The sequence below is a fragment of the Bufo gargarizans genome, chromosome 10 (assembly GCF_014858855.1).
Source record: "Bufo gargarizans isolate SCDJY-AF-19 chromosome 10, ASM1485885v1, whole genome shotgun sequence".
Classification (NCBI taxonomy): Eukaryota; Metazoa; Chordata; class Amphibia; order Anura; family Bufonidae; genus Bufo; species Bufo gargarizans.
The window spans coordinates 23602899-23629088 of NC_058089.1; the positions used below are offsets into that span (position 1 = coordinate 23602899).

The 26190-nt window shown below is 44.4% G+C and overlaps 1 protein-coding gene across 1 annotated transcript; it reads right to left on the minus strand.

Annotated features, from left to right (window-relative positions):
• Positions 1 to 4265: 4265 nt before the first annotated feature.
• On the minus strand, positions 4266 to 25081 carry PSMD13 (proteasome 26S subunit, non-ATPase 13). Its single transcript, XM_044270659.1, has 13 exons — positions 24866 to 25081; positions 22650 to 22728; positions 21084 to 21118; positions 20141 to 20196; positions 19997 to 20040; positions 15684 to 15770; positions 12018 to 12189; positions 11500 to 11579; positions 8183 to 8308; positions 8028 to 8090; positions 7802 to 7882; positions 6517 to 6633; positions 4266 to 4673 (listed from the first exon to the last, which is right to left on the minus strand). The coding sequence occupies exons 1-13, from the start codon at positions 24964 to 24966 to the stop codon at positions 4578 to 4580; spliced, it is 1137 nt and encodes a 378-aa protein (XP_044126594.1). The 5' UTR covers positions 24967 to 25081; the 3' UTR covers positions 4266 to 4577.
• Positions 25082 to 26190: the final 1109 nt, after the last annotated feature.

Sequence of the window (26190 nt, forward strand, 5' to 3'; positions counted from 1 at the left end):
CATCCCTCGTTCCCATACAGAATCATAATTTGCCGGCAGCATAGGCTGTTTAGACACCATGATCTGCTGCCAACAAACAATGATTTTGGGGAGCACATAAAAGATCATATTACCAGATGAACGAGCATTCTGCTTGTTCATCGGGGTCACCTTTACACCGGCAGATAATTGCTAACGAGCGTTCCCACGAACCCTTGTTAGCAATTATCTGGCTGATGCTCGGCAAGTGTAAAGGGGCCTTTAGTGTTTGTGAGTGAGAGATCCCCTTTATATAAGGAAGGCACTGTGGTAGGTTGAAGTCTACAGAAGAGATGATTTACCTGGTATAGAACTAAAGGTCGGAGTCAGGACTTGTGTTGGGGTGTTTTCTTAAAGGGATAATCTATACAGGGGAACCAGTCATCCTATTGCCTTTTCCCTACCAGGCCAACTAACATTTCATCACGAGGTAGCTTTGTCTACACAGTACCGGCTTAGCACAACCTGATTTAAACCTTACATGGGCCTTCCAGGGTTTTTTGTTTTTCATTTCCACCCCAGTCCGCAGTACCTGTGAAAACTCCATACTGCCCTGCTCCTTTCTCTGGAATTTAAAGTGGCCCCATGTTGTAGGCAGGCCCCAACTGACAGAAATAGGGGCAAAACAAGTAGCCCGAGGCAGCAATAACATAGCGTAACCAAAGACAGGCCTCACATGTCATCTGCGGACAGGTCACTTGTCAGGCCAGTTATTGGTTGCGGCAGTGCACGTGATTCCGTCCATTAAGAATTTTACAGATGCGGATTGGAAGACCAGTGAAGAGAGCCAGGGAGCAGACTAGGGTGGACATAAAAAATATAACAAAAAAAAAATACAAAAAAATCTGAAACACCTGAATATGCTGCCCTGTCAGGGCTCTAGGGTCCCCTTGTCACTACCTCAATAAAAGACTTGGAACAGTGGGGCATCTTCCAAGGAGTTATCTCAAGGAAAGAGGACTCATCCAGAAAGTCTCAAAACATCTCAGAGGAACATCTGCAGAACGTAGCTACAGCTCAGGTCAGTAGAAAATTCCTCGTGATGAGAAAGACATAAAGTGTTTGGCTGTGAGTAGGGGGTGAGGATAAACTCAGGGGAAGTTACATGGGACAATACAAAGGGTAATGACAAACCATTTGTCCCCAATCATTGCCCGCTTGTCCAGCTGCATTTACATGCAATCATCCCCAGTGTATGGGGATGAATGATCGTTACTTCAGTTGTTCATCCTCATACAGATTCATTGTTTACACAGAGCGATATACTTTATATGCCAAATAAATGACAGATCACTCAACAAATGAGCATTTTGCCGGCATCCCCGTGATCAGATGTTCAGGGAAGCCGCCAGCACTGGAAACTATACACCGGATGGAGTCAGAAGCAGAAAGCTCCGTCCGCTATGTGGTGGCTATGGCGGGGTACTGCAGACCAGCTTCCATTTAAATGAATAGGATCAGAGCTATTCCCCTAAAGTGGGGAAAATTGGCTTCTACCTCACAGGGTTTTTTTTTTGCCTTCCTCTGGATCAACTTGCAGGATGACAGGCCGAACTGGATGGACAAATGTCTTTTTTCGGCCTTATGTACTATGTTACTAGAGCTGAAGTACGCGCTGGTGCTAGAAACAACAGAGTGAATGGAGCCTTCTGCCATCAGTGGCTTCCCCGAACAGCCAGGTGATGGGCACCACCAATCTGATAACAGGTCATCAATATCTAAGCACCAGAAACTTCTTGTAAGTAACTTCATGCAATACCAATACTGGCAGCGCCTACATCAATTACTTTTGGACGTACAGAACTAGAGAACCTCTTTAGCAGCTCTGCTTTCTCATGATCCGCAGTGGTCATCTCCCCATTACTATTATTGAGAGGTCCTACATTCTTCTCCGATATGATTTTTAGCCTTTTTTGGATTGGTTTTCCTTTCATGATGTATTTTAGCTAATTTTATTACGCTCTTCATAATTTCAAAGGTTAAAGCTAATCCCTTAGATTTGCATTTTGCCCCGTTACCAGTAGGTGTAAGCCACACAGTTTTGTATTTTTTTTTAGTCATTTATACTTGTTACATATTGCTGTGGGTTTTAAGTGTTTTTTCACCCGGCCCTTTGTTGTTTATTAAAGTATAACTGTCGTATTATTTTTTGGGGAGTATTGGATTGTGGTGATTAATATCTCCTTGGTGGCCCTATTTCAACTTTTCACTGTGTACTCAATTACCCCTTAATTCCACAGTTTAGTTCCCTGTTCTGCCTACTTTTACCTGTGCTTAAAATCAGGTTGCTAGGCAGGGTCCGTCTATGTGTTGAAGGACGGAGGACGCAGAAGCACGCAGCGTGCAGGGTCAGATTACTGACAGCCAGGGACTGTAAGTAAATGATTAGAGCCAGGTCCTCCCCAGCAGCTGATACCAGTGCCTGGGCTGTGTGCACTTCTCCCTGTCCCTGCGCTTGGCAGGTGCTCCCTCACTCAGCAGAGCTGGAGAATGCAGAGTTGTAGCAGCGCAGACCAGGGAAGGGAGATCTGCCGTCTGCTCAGTGTATAAATGAAAGCTACATGTGGTAAGAGGCCCCCTTTGTGCTGCAGGAGATTAACCCTTTAGGGGGAGGGCTCTGGTTACTGACACTTTTGGGGGGGCTATTGTTACTGGCTAGTGAGGGCAGGCGGGATTATCCTCAGGGTGAGGGCAGTGGCGGCCATCTTAACTGAATAGTGAAATTGCAGTTTTATGCAGACTGGTTGCTAAGGGCTGAATCTTATTAAATATGGGGTAAGTCAGTCTAATAGTAACTGATTCTGGAATATCATGTTATTAGTAACTACATATATGAAAATTGAAATTAGGGTCTAAGTGTGACAGTTATCCTTTAAGGGTACTTTCACACCTGCATTAGAGGATTCCGGCAGGCAGTTCTGTCGCCCAAACTGCCTGCCGGATCTGGCAATACGTATGCAAACGGATGGTATTTGTCAGACGGATCCGGATGCGGACCTGTCTGACAAATGCATTGAAATACCGGATCCATCTCTCAGGTGTCATCCAGAAAAACGGATCTGGTATTTATCTTTTTCACATTTTTAAAGGTCTGAGCATGCGCAGACCGCAAAAACTGATCCATTTTTGCCGCAACACTTGGGGCCGGATCCGGCATTAATGCATTTCAATGGAAAATTATGCCGGATCCTGCATTCTGGCAAGTGTTCCGGAATTTTGGACGAGCCTGAACTTGGACGAACAAGACTGCTCAGTTTTGGATCTCACTGTATGTCCTGTACACAGGTTACAGAAGCAACTGGACCCTTACTACAGAGGGACGCTTAACATATAACATTTAGTGTATGGGATATGTTTTTTGTGGTTGCCCTTTGTATAATAAAGCACAAACTGCAGTGCGCTACTATACAGCTGAAAAAAAGAAGAGGCCAAAAAGACTGGGGGACTATAGAAATATTAAAGGGGTTTTCCTACTTTTTTATACTTATTAGCATCTGATCGGTGGGCGTCCTACACTCATGTCCCCAGCTAATCAGCTGTTTGAGGAGGCTCAGGGCCGTCTTATATTTCTTTCTTCATTTGTGCCTGAAAACAGGCACAAATGAAGATAAATAAGGCCCACCCTCGCCATTTTCAGAAACTGCCGACATTGAGGCAAATTTCTCCGGGCCATCATCCATCTTTATAACCAGCTTCCTCTTTGATTCCACATATCTTGATTATTGTTAAGTTATATGGAAGCAAATAAAAGTATCAAGTCAAATTAGCGAGATTTTCTTGCCCACAGACATTTTCGACGTTCAAAGAGAAAAATACAGGAAAGTACTAGTGTCCTTGCGGCACAGGCTTGGCGGTATGACTGTACGAAAGAATATTGTACTGCCCTTTCCTGTGCATGTGTGATCTAAATTATTTTTTTTACAATAAGAGTCTATGGCTGGCGTATGCCACTGTATGTCTATACAACCGCATACATTGGTGGGATAGATCAGGGAATATTCGGAACATATACCTCCAATGTAACAAAAAAAACAAAAAAAAAAAAAGTGTAAACAGCTTTAGATGGTGGGAATTTGGCCGATTTGATTTATTTTTGTAAATGAGAGCAGATACATTTTTTGTATTCAGCAAGTTCTACTGCATTGTACGGTGTATTTAGTGTATTTTTTATTTTTCAATGTAAAAGATCTGAACTTGTACATGGAGAATGACGAGTAAGGACTTATACAAATAAATGTGAAACCTCAAAAGGTGAGTTTTTTTTATTTTTATGATTTGACTGGTAAACTAAAGACGTCAGAACATCAGTTAAGAGTTTACAGAAATTGGTTTATTAGCGAATTGCCATTATCAGGGCGGGCACAAACCCTAGAACATAACAAAAGAGGCTGCATCGTCTAGATAAAACCAGAGAACAGGTCAGATGTGTCAGGCAGTAGGAGCTTTAATCCCTCCCAAACGAGTCCTGCTATAACCCCTACACTGTGCTCACTAAGGCAGCAGCAAACGGTGATGGAGGGGGGACTGGTGCGATCTCCGAACGGACAGTGGTAGGAATTCTACGTCAGGATGTCATGGGCTTGATGTTCTACCAGCATCTCCATGCTCTTCACATCTGTGCACCAGAACTCCAAGCGGTCTTTCATGCCTTTGATCTGAATAAAAGATAAACAAAAGCATAAAATTAACTAAAACTTAATGTGGAAGATTTCCTAATACTGTCTAAAAGCAAGACAGTGTAAACCGAAGGGCTCATGCACACAAACGTATTTTCTTTCAGTGTCCGTTCCGGGGGTTTTTGCGGACCGTTAGCGGGACCATAAAAAAAAATAAACAACAAAAAAATGAAGTTACTCCGTGTGCATTCCGTTTCCGTATGTCCGTATTTCCGTTCCGCAAAAAAATAGAACATGTCCTATTATTGTCTGCATTACAGACAAGGATAGTACTGTTCTATGAAGGGCCAGCTGGTCCGTTCCGCAAAATACGGAATGCACACAGATGTCATCCGTATTTTTTGCAGACCGCAAAATATATACGGTCGTGTGGATGAGGCCTAAGATAAATAGGCTTAAACTGAACCAGATTTAACACAGAGGCCAGTGATAAATTATAAATCTGACCGTATAATAATACTGACATCCCGCTGCAAGAGAGAGATAGCTACAATGAGGTTCGCTGTCCCCACCATCGGAGAATGACTGACAGGTTTCTTTCCCATTGTGCATGGGATAGAAACCTGTCCATCTTCTTGAAGCAGGAGCAGCCAGCCCTTATTCGACTCCTCTCCCTCGCAGCGCTGGAGAACACTGTGGGGTTCAGCATGTGAGTACTATAAAAGTACAGAAGTGACAAAAATCTGCGGGTCTGCCACTAAACTATGCAGCCCCGAGTGACAGCAGCATAGTACGGGTGACAGGTTACCTTTAAAGGGATTGTCTTGCTTTAAAATAAATAAATGACGGGGGTGGGACACATTGTAAAGAGCACCTCCCACTTTAGAGGACCCTACAAGTCTATGTCTTACACATACTGGGGATCATTTATGCCAGCAACTGGTGTAAAAAATATTTTAAATGCCATTGTGCCACTGCCACTCCCCCTTTTCAGAAAGTGCCAAGGGTGGGGCAATCGACCTCAAAATATTCACTTTTATGCCAGTTTACTGGCGTAAATGACTACAGAAATCTACCCAACTATGAGCTGGATTAGATTTTAATCTAGGCTCACAGACTGCCAGAGGATGCACCTTGACATAAATTCAGTGCCTTCTCTGGTGGCACAGGGTATTTCCGGACGCTGGTCTTTGATAAATCGAGCCCCACTGTATTGCTTTCAGTGAGAACTGAATAATGTTAAAGGGCTTCTGTCACCCCCAAACTGCAATTTTCTGAATTGGACTTAATATAATTGCTAATGTACGCAGAGTCCATATATGCCCCTCTTACCTCTGGCTGTGCTTTAAATTCTTGAAAAATAGTACTTTTGTGATATGGAAATTTCTTCACTACCAGCAAGTTGGGCGGTTACTTGCTGGTAGCCGCCGCATCCTCGGTCTCAAAAAAAATGCCCCCCCCCCCCCTCCACTTAATTGACAGGGCCAGCGAGCGGTCTCCTCCTTCCGCTGGCCTTGTTTGCAGCCGAAATCCCTCGCCTGCGTGGTACCGGTCCTCATTCGACGCAGGCGCTCTGAGAGAAGGACACTCGCTTGGCTGCTCCTTCCTCAGTGCGCCTGCGCAGATGATGTCAGCCCTACACCCGGAAGAGAAGACGCCGGCATCGCTGGTAAGGAGGCGGAGAGTCCGTTGACATCGCTGGATGCTTATTTCAGGTAAGTATTTGCCTAATAAGCATGCAGCCACTACAACCACCAACGAAATGAAGTGCTATTATTTTACAAAAAGTATATTTAGACACACTATACCGCCAACGCTTATAAATAAAATATATATATATATATAAATATATATATATTATATATGGAGAAGCTGAATATACCTGCTGCAAATCAAGAACCCGAGGCTGAACCCATGTGATGTGTACTTTCTTATCCACTTCGTCAATGCTTCCCCGCAGCAAACCCACAGATAACGCCTTCATGACAAGGAGCTCCACCTATGATAAAGAGGCCGATCAGTGATGGCAGAATAGCATGGGACACACTTTACCTCCCCTATGTACATTATATTGCTACTATGAGAGATTTCCCTAGAAAACAAGCAGCCACCTCTGGGACCTGCACCTATCTCCAGAACAGACCCCAAAAGTAAAAAAGAGTGCACTGTGTTCTCCATTAATTTAGCTATTTTCATAAGTCCCATAGAAATGGATAGATAGCGTACCTTGCAAGTGCAGACACCACTCCATTCAGTTCTATGAGACTGCTGGAGATAGCCGAGCCAGCGCTTAGAAATGAATGGAGGGCGGCCTCCCACGAGCGTCTGCACTCCCCTCACTTCGGATGTCCCATTGTGGAGATGGTGAGACCTGCAACTATCTGACATTGATGGCATATCCTAGCCCATATGTCAGGGATGGCCAACCTGCGGCTCTCCAGCTGTTGCAAAACTACAACTCCAAGCATCCCCAGATTGCCTACAGCTCTCAGCCTACAGCAGGGCATGATGGGAATCAGTTTCACAACAGCTGGAGAGCCGCAGGTTGGCCATCTCTGCTATATATGCCTGCCATCAATATTACAGATGGGAATAACCCTTTAATTTTCTGGCCAGGTTTTACAGTTTCATGGGTCACTTTACTGACGATGATCTTAGTGACGGTACAGTACTAATTGCATCACGGAGATGATCAAATGTGTGCAAAATGGTTGGATTTAGCGGCAAACTGGCCATTTGGAAAATATCATTTGCAGAATTAAAAGGAATCTGTCGTCTCTGAAACATCCCTGAAACTAGAGAAAGCAGGGAATAGTTTTAGTGCTGCCAGTTACGTCATCTTTATCTTCATAGTCGCAGTGCTCCCCACAAACCAGCAGTAAGATGCACTGAGAGGACTCCCGAGCTCATGCACATAATGGAGAGCATTTTATTGCTGGTTTGTGAAAGCACAACTTCCGAATGCAAGTGAGCATGAAGATAGAAATTACATAACCGGACTTACACTATACACCGCTCAGAGCCGACATATTCGCTTTAAACATTGGGGCAGATGATACTTAGAATGAGACAGTCTAAAGAGGAAACAAATTTATTAAAGTGGCTTGCGTTGAAAGATAAATCATGAAAGATCCTCACTACTATAATTGTGCAGTTACTCTACTCACATCATTTACGTTGACCTGTGCACTCTTTGCAATCTCTTCGAATGTCAGCTGACGATGATTTGCCGGCCGCGTGAATGTCATCTATGAATAAACGAGCACCAGGCAGTCATTTAAGCATACTATAGTCAACGATTGCGACTCAGTATACATTATTGTGATTAACATTATGCAGTAAAAGTTTGGTAAACATCTGATGAACACCAGGAACATTTACAAAATCACTCACCTCCATTAAACAGAGCAGCTGAATCTTCTTAAGTAAAAGATCTTCATTAGCAGCCAGGTCAGGCTGAAGGAATAACCAAACATGGTAAGAGACAACATAGGTCAGTAATAGAGGAGCTGTAGACTATAGACGAAATGAAAAAAATGGTTTCAAACCTGTTGTCCCCAGGCGGTTTTCAAGGCTCTGAAGGTCTCTACGTTGCCGCTGTTAAAGGCATAAAGGGTGTCTATCAGCCACTTTCGCTCAGAGGTACGCAGGGATTCCAAAACTGGGTGCATCAGCTGAAGAAAGAAATCACAATATCACACTACGTAACCATTTCTAAATGTAAGGCCTCCTGGACATGAACGTGTGCTGCAGACTGCAAATTGCGGTCCGCAATGCACGGGCACCAACCGTGGGCCAGCCGCATGCAGATCGCGACCCCATTCACTTGAATGCGGTCAGCGATCGTTCCGTAAAAAGATAGAGCAAGTTCTATCTTTTTGCGGTGCGGAGGCCCGGAATGGAAGCCACAGAAGCACTATTGAAGTGAATGGGTCCGCATCCGTGATGAGGAATGCACACGAAACGGTGCCCGTGTATTGCGGATCCGCAATACGGCATCGGGACACCTACGTTCGTGTGCAGGAGGCCTAATTCGGATGTAACGACTGGAGGAATTGTATAATTACATTGCCATTTGAACATTGTTCTCAGGGGTTTTCGGAGACCTCAAATCCATAAATATTAGGCCTCCTGCACACAAACATTTTTTTCTTCAGTTTTTGTTCCTTTTTTGCGGGTTCCGTTTACAGTCCGTATGCGGAACCATTCACTTCAATGGGTCCGCAAAAACAACGGAAAGAACTCCGTATGCACTCAGTTTCCGTATTTCTTTTCAAAGATAGAACATGAGTTATTATTGCCCACAAATCACGTTCCGTGGCTCCATTCAAGTCAATGGTTTTTCAATGGTTCCACAAAAAAAAAAAAAAAAAAAAACGGAATGCATCCATATGTCTTCCGTATCCGTTCCGTTTTTGCTAAACCATCTATTGAAAATGTTTTGCCCAGCCCAATTTTTTTATGTACTTACTGTTTAAACATTATTGTATGCTTCAGTTTTTCGATTCGCAAAAAAACGTATCACAAAACGGAAAAACGGAACAGCAAAACTACTGAAACAAAAAAAACTGATCCGTTTAAAACAGACCGCAAAACGATACGGTCGACTCGCGTGCAATAGGCCTTAGACTGGTGGAGGTCAGACTCCTGGCAATCACATGATCGACTGACTGACGGGGCCGTAGAACCACATCATGATTTAGCAGGGACTCCTCCTTTAGCTACAGGATTCGTGCCTGGTCAACAATAAAGGAGACATGGCGCTTGTTAGAGTACCATAGTCCCATCAGTCAGGAGTCGAATAGCGGAACCACACACCTTTTTGGGATGGGTGCTGCTGCGGTTCTCCCAGCCACAAAAGTCTAAAAAAGAAACCATGGAACTCGAATTCGATGGAAAAAAAGAGTCTCACACACGTTTATTGATAACAGGAGGTTATCTTCAGTGAGCAGATTAATGGGGATGCCACGAGTCTGACCCCCAACAATATCAAAATCCCAGAAAACCCCTTTAAGGGCAGTTTCACTTTATGCTCTCAGTACGGCCTTTTAAAATCAGATGTTTTCCCACTTACTTCTTAATAGGAAAAAAAAAAAAGTATTAAAAAATAAATGCATATATTTCAAGGTGTGTTCTAGTGTCCTTCTACACGGCGGCATCAAGTCGCACGTTACAGAGGGGTATGGTTACATGGCGGCATGTGTTGCACAACATTGGATATAATGTATTTCACTGGTGTCACAATTCAACACGCCACATTTTTCCACTGCAACAGTAGCTGAAAAATCCGACTTGTGTGGATTTTCTGGGATGCTTGTGTCGCAGCATGTCCCACAGCGGCACCATTGAAATTCATTGAATCAAATGTTCACAACACATGTTGCAGTGTAGCAGGTCCCTTACAAAAAAACTGCATTGTAAGCATTCTAAGCCTTAATTCTGACAGGTGTATTTTGCCAGGGTTAGTCTACTTTTACACTTGCGGCAGGACGGATCCGAAAGGCTGTTCACCCTGTCTGATCCGTCCTTCCGCTATTTTGCCGTGCCGCCGCTCCGTTCCCATTGACTATAATAGGGACGGGACGGAGCTCCGGCGCAGTACAGCAGTTTGCTTTGAGAGGCAGCTGGACTAAAAAGTCGGAAATGCGGGACTTTTAGTCCGGCGGCCTTTCGCCGTGCTGCACCGGAGCTCCGCCCCTGTCCCCATTATAGTCAATGGGGACGGAGCGGTGGTCCGGCAAAATAGCGGAAGGACGGATCCGACAGGGTGAACAGCCTGTTGGATCCGTCCTGCCGCAAGTGTGAAAGTAGCCTTACTATTTTACTGAGTTGTACTTAATCCAAAAATAGGAATTTTTTGTGATTACCTGTAAAATCCTTTTCTCGCCGAGTTCATTGGGGGACACAGAAGACCATGGGTATAGCTGTTGCCACTAAGAGGCGACACTAAGCAAAAAAGTGTTAGCTCCTCCTCTCAGCTATACCCCTCCTGCAGACACTGAGCTAATCAGTTGGTACGAAAACAGTAGCAGCAGCCAGGAGAAGCCAACAGAAAAAAAAAAGTAAGAAAGACAGAGATGGGTCAGTACCAAGAAACGGAGGGACCCATGAAGTAGAGCGAGCAATGTACTTACGGGGAGGGAGCCGTCTCCCACAATGAACTCAGCGAGAAAATAATTTTACAGGTAAGCACAAAAAAATCCTATTTTCTCGCTTGTATCATTGGGGGACACAGAAGACCATGGGACGTTAAAGAGCAGTACCATGGGGAGGGAACAAGACCAGAACGAATCCAAAACCTTTCATAAGGCCCCGCACAGAATTGTGGGGGAAGGACACACCAAAAAAACTCTGAAAAAAAAAAATGGTCAGGAAGAGCCATTCCCAGGAAGGCCAGCCAGAGAGCGGCTGAATACACAGATGCCCCGGCTGGGCAGAAGAAGAACAGCACAGGGGGCATAAGACACGGCTTAGGAGACTTCGGAAGAAGATCCACAGATGGACTAGAAAGAAAACAAAGTCAGTCACCAGAACAACCGGCGCGACTGCAGGAAAACATGTCTGCCTCCTACAGACACTAAGCTAAAACTGATTAGCTCAGTGTCTGCAGGAGGGGTATAGCTGAGAGGAGGAGCTAACACTTTTTTGCTTAGTGTCGGCTCCTAGTGGCAACAGCTATACCCATGGTCTTCTGTGTCCTCCAATGATATGAGCGAGAAATACAGCCCCTTAGGGGTTATATATTCAGTTCAGTACATTGATCCATCCGGAGTGCAGGTCTTACATCAGGAATACAGATGGCTAAATACAGTTATACTGATAAAGGCAACTTCCGGATAGCAAAGGTTTTGCAAAAGAAACTCACCAGTTCTCCAAAGTTATAGACCCCATCTCCAAGCAAACCAGCCAGGCCGAGAGTGAAGGCTCTGTCCTGCTGTTCTGACACTGCAATTAAACATAGAACATGTAAGGAAAGATCTTCAGGTACTGCTGTAACACATCATGGTGATGTTCCTCAGGACAATGTATTAATACACTGCGGCTGATTTCTCTGTATCGGGACTTCCAGAGGTACTAAATGTATAGTAAAACTGGAGAAACCAGTGCAAGGGTTAAACATTTAATGTAGTTTTGATCACTATTATCCAACTCAAAAGATGAAAAAATGGCGTCTGTGATGGTGCTACTTCGTAAACTCCACTAGAAAAGCAAGAGGAGGCCCGGGGCATAACTAGCTGACAGCACACGGTGGTAGAACAAGAACAGCCAGGTTCTGATTTCGGAGCAAAGATCTTCTTTTACTGGGTTTTTCTTGAACGCAGGAGGTTGAATAATGATAACAATTTTCTTGGAGAGAAGCAAAGAAGAGTTTGGGGAATTTACCTGGCAGGTCTTTTAGTTCTGTGCAACCCAAGTATCGAAGAGCATCTTTATAATAGGAGGCATGGTTTCCAATTGTCTGATAATACTTGCTAGACAGGTCATAGAAGCGGCTGTGCACTGACGTCACACCGGCCAACCCTCCAAGCATCTCCTCCACACCTTCTATTGTTTCCTGCAGATTGATAACAAAACAAGCAGAGTATGAATCTGAAAGGCAATGGCTACCAAGATTCATCAATCCAAAGTGAAGTACAGGCCTTACACACCAAGAACTCCTGATGAGTGGGTTCGTAAAGCTCGACCAACACCCATCATTACTTGCCCAAACTCATAATAAACTTGTCACTTAGTTACAATATCATCTTAAAGTTCCCCTAAATGTTCAACTAAAAGGCTACTTTCACACTGGCGTTTTGGTTTCCGTTTGTGAGATCCGTTCAGGGCTCTCACACGCGGTCCAAAACGGATCAGTTCTGCCCTAATGCATTCTGAATGGATAAGGATCCGCTCAGAATGCATCAGTTTGCCTCCACTCCGCTTTGGAGGCGGACACTGCTTGCAGCGTTTTGGTGTCTGTCTGACAAAACTGAGCCAAACGGATCCGTTCTGACACACAATGCAAGTCAATGGGGAAGAATCCGTTTTTTATAACAATAGAAAACGGATCTGTCCTCCATTGACTTTCAATGGTGTTCAAGACGGATCCGTCTTGGCTAGGTTAAAGATACAGTAATACAAACGGATCCGTTCTGAATAGTGATGAGCGGCAGGGGTCATATCCGAATTTGCGATATTTCGCAAATATTTTTGTAGAATATTCGTTATATTCTACGATTTTTCTTACTCGAAATAAATCGACATGGTAGTGATCGCGTAATATGCGAATTTTCATAATGCAAATTTTCCAATTGCCGAGTAAAAACAGGATTCCTCCCTGCATTCCTCCCTGCGTCATAGCACTATTTCTAATATATTTGTTTTTTTGAATATTCGTAATATTCTAAAACAAGAATTTATAGCAATATAGAGAATATTCGAAAAAATCTGAACTTCAGATGAGAAAAAAAAAAAAACTATTAGACAAAGATTATAGCACTATATTAGTTTTTTTTTTCGAATATTCGCAATAAAATTACGAATATATATATCACTATATTCTAAATATTCACGAATTTTCGAAGTACCTATATTCGCGATAAAAATTCACAATTCAAATATTCGTAATCAACACTAGTTCTGAACGGATGCAGACGGTTGTACTATCTGAACTGATCCGTCTGTGCAGATCCATGACGGATCCGCACCAAACGCGAGTGTGAAAGTAGCCTAAAGGGTTTTCAAAGTGTTAGAAATACCCTAACATATATACTTTATTTAGTGATATTCTAATTTTACCACCAAAAGAGGCCCCTGAAGTTCAGGCCTAATGACGCGCCATGCCATACAGATTCTGTACACTGCAGCCGTACGGATTCTGATTTGTACAATATGCTCTGCAGCGAGCGCTGTCCTGTGTGTGTCCTCTGCAGAGGTTTCAGTGCAGTGGAGCAAGGACAGGCAGGCGCAGCGATGTGCTGTGCAGAGCTCCTGCCCATCTTCGCTCCACTCCACTGAATCCTCAGCATAGTACATTGGTGCGCTGCTCTTCTAGGGCACAGCTTTTTTTCGGAGGGCAAAGGCAGGAGCAGCAATATGCGCTCCTGCCAGGACAGCGCACACTGCGGCCATATTGTACAAATCAGAATCCATACACTGCATACATGGCTGCAGTGTACAGAAACTGGATGCAATGTTGTGACGAGCGCTTCAGGAGGCCTGACCGTCAGGGGCCGCTTTTAGCGGTAAAATGAGATCAATAAATCAATAAAGTATATTACAAAAATTATTTTTAGGGCATTTTTAACACTTTGAAAAAAAAATTGTTGAATGTTTAGGTACACTTTAATGTTTTATGGAGAATATTGAACCACAGAGTGGTACATGGCTTGCTTTCTCCAATGAGAGGGGGTGCTCTTGTAGAATATGGACATACACGCCCTCTAGTGGCTGCAGCACATCATATCATCTGTCACCAAACAGACACTAATAACAAAGAAGTCATTGGGTACAGATAAATGGCTTTTCGAATCACTGTTAACAAAAATAGCTATAAATAAGATCTCCTTGATCTATTCAAATGCTTGTTTAACTGGTGCAGGTGACACTCCTGTCATATTCTTAAAAGATCTTAAAGGCATTTTCTGTGATTTAAAAAAAAATTGTCATGGAGCAGCGGGCTATCTAAAGTAAAGAAAAGGCCTTACCCACCTTTTAAACGTCTTGCTACTCTGTTCCCCACTGTGTCAGAAGCAATGATCTCACATGCACAGTCCACGTGACTGCTGCCAATCACTGACCTCAGAGGTCACGTGCTATTCCTGCACACATGACCACTGAGGCCAGTGACTGGCTGCAGCAGTCACTTTAACGTCACGGGGGTGCTGGGGACCCACAACATGGATCAGAGCGGCAGGAAAATTAAAAAGGTTTCTTAAATTAATTTTATACAGCCTTTTGTTCTGTTACAATGTTTTAAAGGGCATCTGTCAGCAGATTTGTCCCTATGACACTGGCTGACCTGTTACATGTGCACTTGGCAGCTGAAGACATCTGTGTTGGTCCCATGTTCATATGTGTCCGCATTGCTGAGAAAAATGATGTTTTAATATATGCAAATGAGCCTCTAGGAGCAACGGGGGCGTTGCCGTTACACCTAGAGGCTTCACTCTCCCTGTAACTGCTGCACCCACTGCAATTTGACAGGGTCAGGCAGTGGAAACGTCATCACACCAGGCCCTGTCAATCAAAGTGAAGAGGGCGCAGCAGTTGCAGAGAGCAGAGCCTCTAGGAGTAATGGCAACGCCCCCATTGCTCCTAGAGGCTCATTTGCATATCTTAAAACTTCATCTTTCCCAACAATGCGGACACATATGAACATGGGACCAACACAGATGCACATGTAACAGGTCAGCCAGTGTCATAGGTACAAAACTGCTGACAGATGCCCTTTAAAAATCATCATCAACCTGCTGATCTGGAGCCTTTGTGAAACTAAAAGCCAAAAGGTGAAGACTACTGTTATGGAGCATTTGTCTACTGACAGATAGCCTTACAAAGGGTATTTTGGTCATAACAATCAGTTATCCTCTAGATAGTTGATTAATGTTAGTTCGGTAAGAGTTTGATGGCTGTAACCCTCACCAATCACCAATCAACAGACGCACATCCCTGGTGAGGACTCTAAATGGGGCACAGTTTTAATAACCAGTAGAATCTGAAACTGACGGCTGCTCCATTGTACTCCTTTTCACTGCTGGAGGGAAACTGGAGTCCCCTGTCCAAGCGACTGCTGAGTGTCCTAGAAGTCAGACCATCACTGATCTAGCATGTATCAGCTATCCAGTGGATAGATGATAAAGATCTGTGGTCAATATACCGCTTTAAGAACCTAAAAATGTACTGCTAAACCTAGAGTTTTTGTTTTTAGATAAAAGTCTGAATTAGTAAAAAGGTGTCTGAATATGCAAACTTCCGACAACGGAAAATGGGATCTTGGCTTAATTTTCTCTCATATGGTAACAACGCAAAATTTAAAAAGAACTGCGTATCAGAATTTTCTCCACCTACCTTGGTGGCTTGTAAGTCTCCAATGTTCAGCTTTAAAGCTCCAATGGCCGTCCTGCAGAGTATCACGGCCTCATCACTGCTTTTTACCTGGGAGCAAGAGTTGGAAAAACAAATAAAAAAGCTGTAAGAGATCACTGGCAGTGATATTAAATGTCCATGTGTATGCAATTTCAGAGAACAGTAACAGGTTCTTGGGAGCACTACAGTATGAAAAGATGAACGATAGATCTTATGGAGCCTATGTTTGCTTTACTACAATATTCTGGAACGACTGTCCTGTCTGGTCAGGTGTGTCAGTCAAGGTGGAGGTTTAGGCCTCTTTCATCACACAAGCGTGTCCGGATAAGGCGTTAGCCCTCTTTCACACGGGCGTCACGTTCTGGCTCCGGATGCGCCTCGGGTGCATTGCGGCAAACCCGCGCGAGTAGGTACCCAATTGCAGTCAGTTTTGACTGCGATTGCGTTCCGTTGTTCAGTCTTTATCGCGCGGGTGCAATGTGTTTTGCACGCGCGTGATAAAAAACTGAATGCGGTACCCAGACCCGAACTTCTTCACAGAAGTTCAGGTTTGGGTTCAAGGTTGTGTAGATTGTATTATTTCCCCTTATAACATGGTTATAAGGGAAAATAATAGCATTCTGAATACAGAATGCATAGTACAATAGCGCTGGAGGGGTTAAAAAATAATAAATAATTTAACTCACCTTAATCCACTTGTTCGCGCAGTCGGCATCTCTTCTGTCTTCATCTGTGAGCAATAGGACCTTTGATGACGTCACTGGGCTCATCACATGACCTTTTACCATGGTGATGGATCATGTGACGGACCATGTGATGAGCGTAGTGACGTCATCAAAGGTCCTATTCCTCAAAGAAGAAGACAGAAGAGATGCCGGCTGCGCGAACAAGTGGATTAAGGTGAGTTAAATTATTTATTATTTTTTAACCCCTCCAGCCCTATTGTACTATGCATTCTGTATTCAGAATGCTATTATTTTCCCTTATAACCATGTTATAAGGGAAAATAATAAAGATCGGGTCCCCATCCCGATCGTCTCCTAGCAACCGTGCGTGAAAAATCGCACCGCATCCGCACTTGCTTGTGGATGCTTGCTATTTTCACGCAGTCCATTCACTTCTATGGGGCCTGCGTTGCGTGAAAAACGCACAATATAGAGCATGCTGCGATTTTCAAGTAACGCAAAAGTGATGCGTGAAAATCACCACTCATATGCACAGCCCCATAGAAACGAATGGGTCCGGATTCAGTGCGGGTGGAATGCGTTCACCTAACGCATTGCACCCGCGCGGAAATCTCGCCCGTGTGAAAGAGGCCTTAGGGTTGTAAAATGACCTGACCGGGTAACTTTAAGGGTTCGTCTACACGAAGCACCAGCATTGCTGTTGGAATGTCGCCGCCTTGTGGCTGAGCATTTATTGGGTAAAACTGTGCGACCATTAAAAGGGTTGTCAGGTTACCGATATTGACGACCTATCCTCAGGATAAGTCATCAATATCAGCTGGGGTCCGACCACAGCGCTTGTGCGAGCACTGGATTCTCTTCACTGTGCACCTGCTCACCATTGACATTGCAGCTTAAGTGAGTGGGACGCAGGAGCTGTAATTAACTCTTTGCCTCTGCAGAAAGTTTTGGCCATAATGACCAAGCTCTATTTTTCAAATCTGACAGGTCTCAGTTTATGTGGTAATAACTTTGGAATGCTTTTACTTATTGTCCTTCATGTTAGTGGTAAATTTGAGTTGATATGTTTTACCTTTATTTAAAAAAAAATAAAAAAAAAATAATAATAATAAATAATAATAAATAATTAATAATAATAATAATAAATTATTAATAATAATAATATATTTTACAGAAAATTGGATAAAAATCTGCAATTTTTCAAAATTTGAGTCATACCTCACAAAACAGTCGTTACTTTACATTTCCCATATATGTTTACTTTATGTTGGCATCATTTTACCCCATTTCCCCATTTTAAAGGGTTTCTACCACCAGAAATACCGTTATGTAGCTGACTGACATTAGCGATGCGCCCATGTCAGCACTACATAACAGTATGTTTCTAACGTTAGTCCCTGCAGCCGTTTTTGTTAAAAAAGCACTTTTATTATATGCTAATGAGCCTCTAGGTGCTATGTGGGCGTAAAATCAGCACCTAGAGGCTTCCGCCCAGGTAGCATATAATAAAAGTGCTTTTTTTAACAAAAATGGCTGCAGGGACTAACGTTAGAAACATACTGTTATGTAGTGCTGACATGGGCGCATCGCTAATGTCAGTCAGCTACATAACGGTATTTCTGGTGGTAGAAACCCTTTAGGGCCTCTTTCACACTTGCGTTGTCCGGATCCGGCGTGTACTCCACTTGCCGGAATTACACGCTGGATCCGGAAAAACGCAAGTGAACTGAAAGCATTTGAAGACGGATCCGTCTTCAAAATGCTTTCAGTGTTACTATGGCAGCCAGGACGCTATTAAAGTCCTGCCATAGTAGGAGCGGGGAGCGGGGGAGCGGTATACTTACAGTCCGTGCGGCTCCCGGGCGCTACAGAATGACGTCAGAGCGCCCCAGGAGCCAAACGGACGGTAAGTATACTGCTCCCCGCTCCCCACTACACATTACCATGGCTGCCAGGACTTTAGCGTCCCGGCAGCCATGGCAACCATTCAGAAAAAGCTAAACGTCGGATCCGGCAATGCGCCGAAATGACGTTTAGCTTAAAGCCGGATCCGGATCAATGCCTTTCAATGGGCATTAATTCCGGATCCGGCCTTGCGGCAAGTGTTCAGGATTTTTGGCCCGGAGCAAAAAGCGCAGCATGCTGCAGTATTTTCTCCGGCCAAAAAACGTTCCGGTCCGGAACTGAAGACATCCTGATGCATCCTGAACGGATTTCACTCCATTCAGAATGCATTAGGATATAACTGATCAGGATTCTTCCGGCATAGAGCCCCGACGACGGAACTCTATGCCGGAAGAAAAGAACGCAAGTGTGAAAGAGCCCTAAAAGCGACACCACCCAAATTATTCAAAACTTAATTTTGAAACTTTGTTAATCCTTTAAGTTCTCCACAGGAATTAAAGGAAAGTGGAGGTGAAATTTAAAAATGGCATTTTTTGTGCAGATTTTCCATTATAATCCATTTCCCCCCGTAACACAGCAAAGGTTAACAGCAAAACAAACCTCAATATTTATTACCCTGATCCTGCAGTTTACAGAAACACCCCATATGTGGTTGTAAACTGCTGTATGGGGACTTGGCAGGGCTCAGAAGGGAAGTCGCACAATATCGTTTTTGGAGGAAAGGTTTTGCAGGAATGTTTTTTTAGCACCATGTTGCATTTGAAAAGACCCTGAGGTACCCCAACAGCAGAAACTTCCAAAAGGTGACCCCATTTTGGAAACTACACTTTATTATTTTTTTTCTTCAATTTTTTAAGTCAATTTCAAATGAGCAGATATGCGAAAAAGCTATTTTCCAGGGCTGTGAAACTTTATAGTGTCACAGCCCCGTTTAACAGGTCGGACGTAGCTGTACATGAAAAAACTGGGGACAGCACGTCCAAAAGTGGTGGAATTTAATTGGGTTTAAATTCCACCACTTTGGTTGTGCTGTCTCTAGTTTTTTGTTTTTTTCACCTCTTTGATATGTATGCTGGATAGGGGGCTTTTTTTTACCACCCCCTGGAGACGTGCACCCACCACATTGATACTAAGGAGTGCTGTCCATCCCTACATTGCTCTAATTGGACGTAGCTGTACGTCTGACTGCAGCAAGTTACATGCAATCTGGATGTACAGCTACGTCCATTTGCAGCGAAGGCAATGTCAGCAGAGAGCAGGTAAACAGTGAAGTAAATGCAGTGCTCGCACATGCGCTGTGGTCTGTTCAAACAGCTGATTGGCGGGGGTGCCGGGAGTCGAACCCCACTGATATGATATTGATGACCTATCCTGAGGATAGATCATCATTATCGGAAATCGGACATCCAGGCCGAATAAACAATGCAGTTCTAACGAGTTAATATGATGCTGTTGTGGCTCACATGGCCAGGCAGCACTTGGCAGCAAGTTTGGTTAGTCTGCAGAATGGCCGCTCGTGTGGCTGTATCCTAAATGTGGCTGATAAAATCAACCAAGGGCTGTTTTGTTTAATAGTACAAATACAATACAAAAAAAGCCTGTACGTCTATTAATTATAGGGGGGGGCAATCAATCAATGACATGCAACAGTGTAGTTAGGGTGATGGCCTGAGCTCAATCACATCACTTAGATTAAAATGCCACCTTCTCACGAGTTTTCTCTAGAAAGTTGAGAGCCACGGTGGGATCTATAAAGGAAAGCAAATCAAAAAGAAAAGTTCAGACACTCAAAAACAAAAAAACATACAAGCCTCCCATTTCATCATCACCACAACCAACCATCCCTACCTGTCATCTGTCGCACCACATGGAGGACTATTTCAACCAGAGATAAAGGGTTAATTCTGAAATGAAAAACTTGAGTTACAGGAAAAGAAATATAGGAGGTACAGCCACACATTTTTGGCTTTTTAAAAACACCAAGTGCTTTATGTATTTTTTTCAGAAACCCCCCAATAATGACTTCTATAGGAAAAAGCCTGAAAAAAAATCCATGCCCAGGAAATACTACAGTTTGAAAAAAATGCCGAGGGCCAAATCCAAAAGGAAACTCTCTTAAAATGGCACACAAAAAAAAAGTGCAGGGAATTTTACAATTTTAAAAATTACCGTGGACCACCCTTAGGCCAGATTCACACAGTGTTTTGACACATTTTTCTACTTCACTGAGACATCAGGTGACGTGCTGAAATCTATGGAGAGGGGAGGGAGATGGAGGCAGAGACACAGAGGACACTAAAGGCTCTGGTAAGATTTCTCTCACCCCAGAGCTGGATTCACAGATACACTCCCCAGTACTGCTGTATAAAGTTCTGGATGCTGCTGCTCCTGAGTGAGCTACAGAGAATGTCCTGGGAGACATGACAGTCCACTGTTTCCCTGTCCCTTCTCTATAGGCAAGTGTTACCTGATCTCTCAGTGAAGTGAAGGAGATGGGGAGGAAAAAAAGACAGCGCAATTTTATTAAGATTTATGACATAGTTTTTTGTCTTTGCTTGTGCCACTGATTTATGGTAGTTTTTTTTTTTTATCATCAGAGATACTGTAAAATCTATATACCTGTGTATTTTTTTTTTCAAGACAGGAGTTTTATTTCAAAATGCTGCTTGCAATAGGTGTGGACATCTCTGGTATTTTTTTTCCATATGCTTCAAAAACACCAAATAAACTGAACAGAAAATCACAGCTCATCTGAGCAGGAAAAGAAACAGAAATAAAAACCTATTTTTACCTGTGCTCGAAATCATTGATGAAGTTCTCATAAAGCTGTGAAGCAAGAAAAACACAATCATTATACTCTCTAATGACGTAAAAAAAAACAACAACTAAAAGATGTCACTATTTTAAAGGGAACCTGTCACCTGGAGTGAGGACATGGGTTGCTAAATGGCCGCTAGCACATCCGCAATACCCAGTCCCCATAGCTCTGTGTGCTTTTATTGTGTAAAAAAAAAAAAAAGAAAAAGATTTTATATATGTAAATTAGGCTACTAACATTTCCAGAGCCCAGCCACGCCCAGTGTGAAGGAGCCCAGCACCGCCCGCATCTTCCGAATCTCAGGGAACGAACTGTGCATGCGCTAGCTCGCGCATCGCGAGATTACGGCGCTCTAGCTTTGTGATGTCGGGGAGCAAGAAGGAGAATCGGAGAATGCGGGGCGTGGCTGGGCTCAGAGTCTGAGAACGCAGGACTCATCTCTCAAGCATGGAGGAGACTGGACTCATCTCTCAAGCATGGAGGAGACTGGACTCATCTCTCAAGCATGGAGCAGACAGGACTCATCTCTCAAGCATGGAGCAGACAGGACTCATCTCTCAAGCATGGAGCAGACTGGACTCATCTCTCAAGCATGGAGGAGACTGGACTCATCTCAGGTTCATATACACATCTATCAAAAAAAATAAATTTACACAATAAAAGCACACAGAGCTATGGGGACTGGGTATTGCGGATGTGCTAGCAGCAATCTAGCAACCCGTGTCCTCAGCTTTATACCTAGAATCCAGGTGACAGGTTCCCTTTAAAGACCCTACCCAAGAAATTCCTAATATTTTCTTTCTAACTGGGGTTTGTCTCGACCAGGCCTACAGCCGCCAAATGTAAAATTATATGCTGGCCACTGAAATTAAGAGGGATTTTCCGAGATTGTGATATTGATGACTTATCGTCAGCTGTGACATCACATTCACCAGTTACGTGGCCTAAGCGTAGCTCAGCCCCCTTCAAGTGAATGAGGCTTGGCTGCGATACCAAGCACAGCCACTTTACAATGTACGGCGCTGTGCTTGGTAAGCAGAGAGAAGGCCGTGGCGATACTGCGAGCGCCGATGCCTTCTCAAACAGCTGATCTGTGGGGATTCCGGGTGTGGGACCCCCACCGATCAGATACTGATGACCTAAAAGTCTCAGAAAACCCTTAATTGTGTCCGTGGACCAGGTACCTATCGGCCCCATGTGTTCTTTTTAGGGCTGTATCCAACAAATGCTCCTGCTGCCCACACAGAGAGCGCCTTCACAGCAAATGACCTCCCCAGCCAACGAGGGACAGAACGACACTGAGGAGGAGTCAAGGAGAGTCAAATGTAGTCTTCTTCCTGTCCCCGCCTGGTTGGAGGAAGGTCTCACTCATAGTAATGCCGTCATGGAGGACGAAAACGAAAAACAGACACACAGGTCCATGGACATCATCATGGATGAATCACCGACCATTTTGTCCCTGATGGCATCACAGACTTGTTACTAAGTATGGATTTGGTTTCATGGTGCCAGAGGCCCCCCCGACAGGTATACACTTACTTTGATAAGTCCATCTCCTTTTGCACATTCGGGATCCTCTACAAAATCCAGAAGCTGAAGAGTCAACTGATGCCAGAGCCTGTGAACGAGATCCACAAAGAATACTGAATCGAGATCTCTACCTCTCCCATAAGAATCCTGTCATTTTTCTGACAAGCTAACCCTCTATGGGCACAGGCAGATCCTATCCACTGGATGTGCGATAATGCTTGGTTGGTTTGGAGGCTGGCCCCTGGTTACCCTGCCAATTGGCGGAACATTTATTACCTGAAAGGAGTCTGGCAACTTCAGACGCATGTGCAGATGAAGCTGAGGACAGCGCATCTCCTTAGGCTAGGTCTACACGACGACATGTGTCGAGCGACACATAGGGCACAACTACACTGCAACATGTGTTGTGCGACAATTTTTATAATGGTAGTCTATGATGTCGCACTATGACATGCTGCGACAGTCGCAGAAAAATCCATCTTGAATGGGTTTTTGGCGACTGTCGTGTCGCAGTTGCATGTTGCAGTGACACCATAGACTACCATTATAAAAATTGTCGCGCAACATTGGTGCGACAAAATGTTGCGCGATAAATGTAGTCATGTAGACCTAGCCTTAAGGCTGTAGTACACAGCCCGATGTGGCAGACGATTGTCGAGAGGGACGTGTTCCTTCCCAGCAATCGTCCGCTCGCTAGTGGAGGAGACCAGTCCCATTACATGCAGCGATCTCCTCCACAGCATGACGAGTAGTGATCACTATGCCGTCGCTTGTGCCCATTGCCCACAAATTAAGAGATTTGTCAGAAATTGCATGGAGTTAGAAAACCCCTTTAAATGAGTTGTGAAAGAATGGGTCTCCCATTGGGTCGGACCTGTAAGGGAAGATTACTTACCTGCTTCCCCGCTCCTTCTCCCCCAGGCCTGCGATGCTCGGCTGGGCTCCAATCATAGGATGCAGCCTCTGCCAATGATGTTGACATGGAGGGAGCCTAAGGAGCATCGCCGACCAGCGCCGAGAAGCTGAGGGGGGTTGCCAAACCCACCCTCATTCTTGCACAACCCCTTTAACGTGTTATAGCAACACATCAGAGGTTTTAAAGGGAACCTGTCACCGGGATTTTGTGTATACAGCTGAGGACATGGGTTCCTAGATGGCCGCTAACACATCTGCAATACTCAGTCCCCATAGCTCTGTGTGCTTTTATTGTGGGGGGGGGGGGGGGAACAACGATTTGATACATATGCAAATTACCCTGAGATGAGTCCTGTATGTGAGAGGAGTCAGGGACAGGACTCATCTCAGGTTAATTTGCATATGTATCAAATTGTTGTTTTTTTCCCCACAATAAAAGCACACAGAGCTATGGGGACTGGATATTGCGGATGTGCTAGCGGCCATCTAGCAACCCATGTCCTCAGCTCTATACCCAAAATCCCGGTGACAGGTTCCCTTTAATCAGTGAAGGTCCGAGCGCTGAGACCCCCACTGATCGATAGAAGAGCGTCGTCTCCTCATTGCAGGAGACAGACTCACTAGAAAGTGTATGATTCTGTCCAGTCTGTCTCCTGCCGCTCTATGTGAGCGCTTCTCTCTCCTCGTTCTAGCGATCGGTGGGGGTCTCAGCTCTCCGGCACCCACCAATCAAAAGATTTGATATGTCACTATGACATTACCCCTTTAACATTGATTTGCTGTGTTGTGACCCAGGTCATGCCAGAAAACTATAGACTTAGGTTCACATGGACACGGCCAGGGGTCAGCCATCTCAGCTGTTGTTAAACTACAACTCCCAGCATGCTCCATGCATGTTGCAAGCAAGTGTGCATGTTGGGAGTTGTAGTTTTACCACAGTTTGGGTGCCACAGGGTTTCTGTCACTTCTGAGCAGAGCTCTTCTTGCTGTCAAAATGATCGAAACCTCACTGGAAACCCACCACACCTCATATGTCCATGAGGGGCCCTGCAGAGGCTTGGGGCCCCACGTCATGTTCTACCTTACAAAGAGAGGACAGGGAGGCAGTGTAAATACAGCCTCATTACTGAAGGCAAACGGAGGCCCCCAGCAGCCAATCAGATCACTGCTATCATCTCTTAACCTGAGCTGGAAATATAAAAGGTGGATTCTGATTGGCTGCTAGGTAAGGAAACCATTAGTCTGCGTTTATAAACGAGCTCAGTGTTCGAGTGCCATTGTGCCGTAAGCCTCTGTCACCCTGCACTCACTTCTTGTTGTACAGCTCCTCCATTCGGTGCCATATTGCCGCCGTCTCGGGCGTTGAACTCTGACTCTGCTGCTGCTGGAGGAAGGCGGTCACGTCCTTCATTTCGCTGAATGAAGACAAATCTGGATAAGGGGAGAAAAAAAGAGCGTGCAAGAAACACCGGCCGCCACTACCGGAAGTGTCAGAGCAACCTGCACACTCACTTCCGCTGCACAGAGTCGTAAAGCATCAGCGATAAACTACATTTCCCGGCGTTCTGTGCGGCAAGCCTCTCCGCAGCCACAGCAACTGTTACTATGCGACGTCGGAGAGAACGTCTGGTAACTGCAGGGGCTGTTGTGGGACAAATTACCTGAGCTCGTGTGTTATGTTTGTATTCCATCTGAACAATAAAGCTTTGGCAGTGTGATAGATAAGGTTCTAGGGGTTCAAGGGCTCCATTGTATGGCCCCTGGGGCTAGAACATGCAGGGTCGGTTTTAGACAAAATGTGGCCCTGGGCAAAATCAGAAGTGGGGCCCCAAATCTTGTAATAATAATCACAGTTACATTCTGTCGATTCTGGCTCTCCCTCACAGATTTACACCCCGTAAAGCTCCTTACCCTCGTGGCCCCAGACTATGCCACATAGGGTGGCCAGACGTCCGGTTTTAGGCTCCCTGTCATTGTCCACTGGCGTAAGGATTGTAGAATCAGAATCTCACTTGTGTGTCTACGCCAACTGAAGTGCGTAGTAGGTTTTCTCTCTTGCGCTTGGCAAGTTTTTGTCTGCCATTTTCTGTTGAACATGAGTGCTCCAACTAGAATTTTTGAGTCTTCTATGTGTCCCTCATAACATCAGAAAGGACCTCAACAGAAAGAGGCACCGGCCCAGTGAAACAACTAATGGGCTTAATGCTGTGGCCTCGAATCCCTTCAGAAATGAAAGGGAAATAATGAGGATCAGGACTCCAAGTAGGAAGAGAAAGCGTAACATCGAAGAACAGGGTTTGGCGAAATCTCAAATCTTGGCCACAAAGAAACCCAGAAAAACCAATGAGGAGATGAATAACATCAAAAGGAAAAGAGACAAATTAGAGGAGATAAAGCATCAAGATTGTGCCTCTGTAACACCCCAGAGTTGTGTTACGAAACTCTTCTACCCCGCTACAACCTGTTAAGGGCATTAACTTTGTCATCGAATGTAATTTCACATTATATTCTCATATACAGGTCCTTCTAAAAAAATTAGCATATTGTGATAAAGTTCATTATTTTCTGTAATGTACTGATAAACATTAGACTTTCATATATTTTAGATTCATTACACACAACTGAAGTAGTTCAA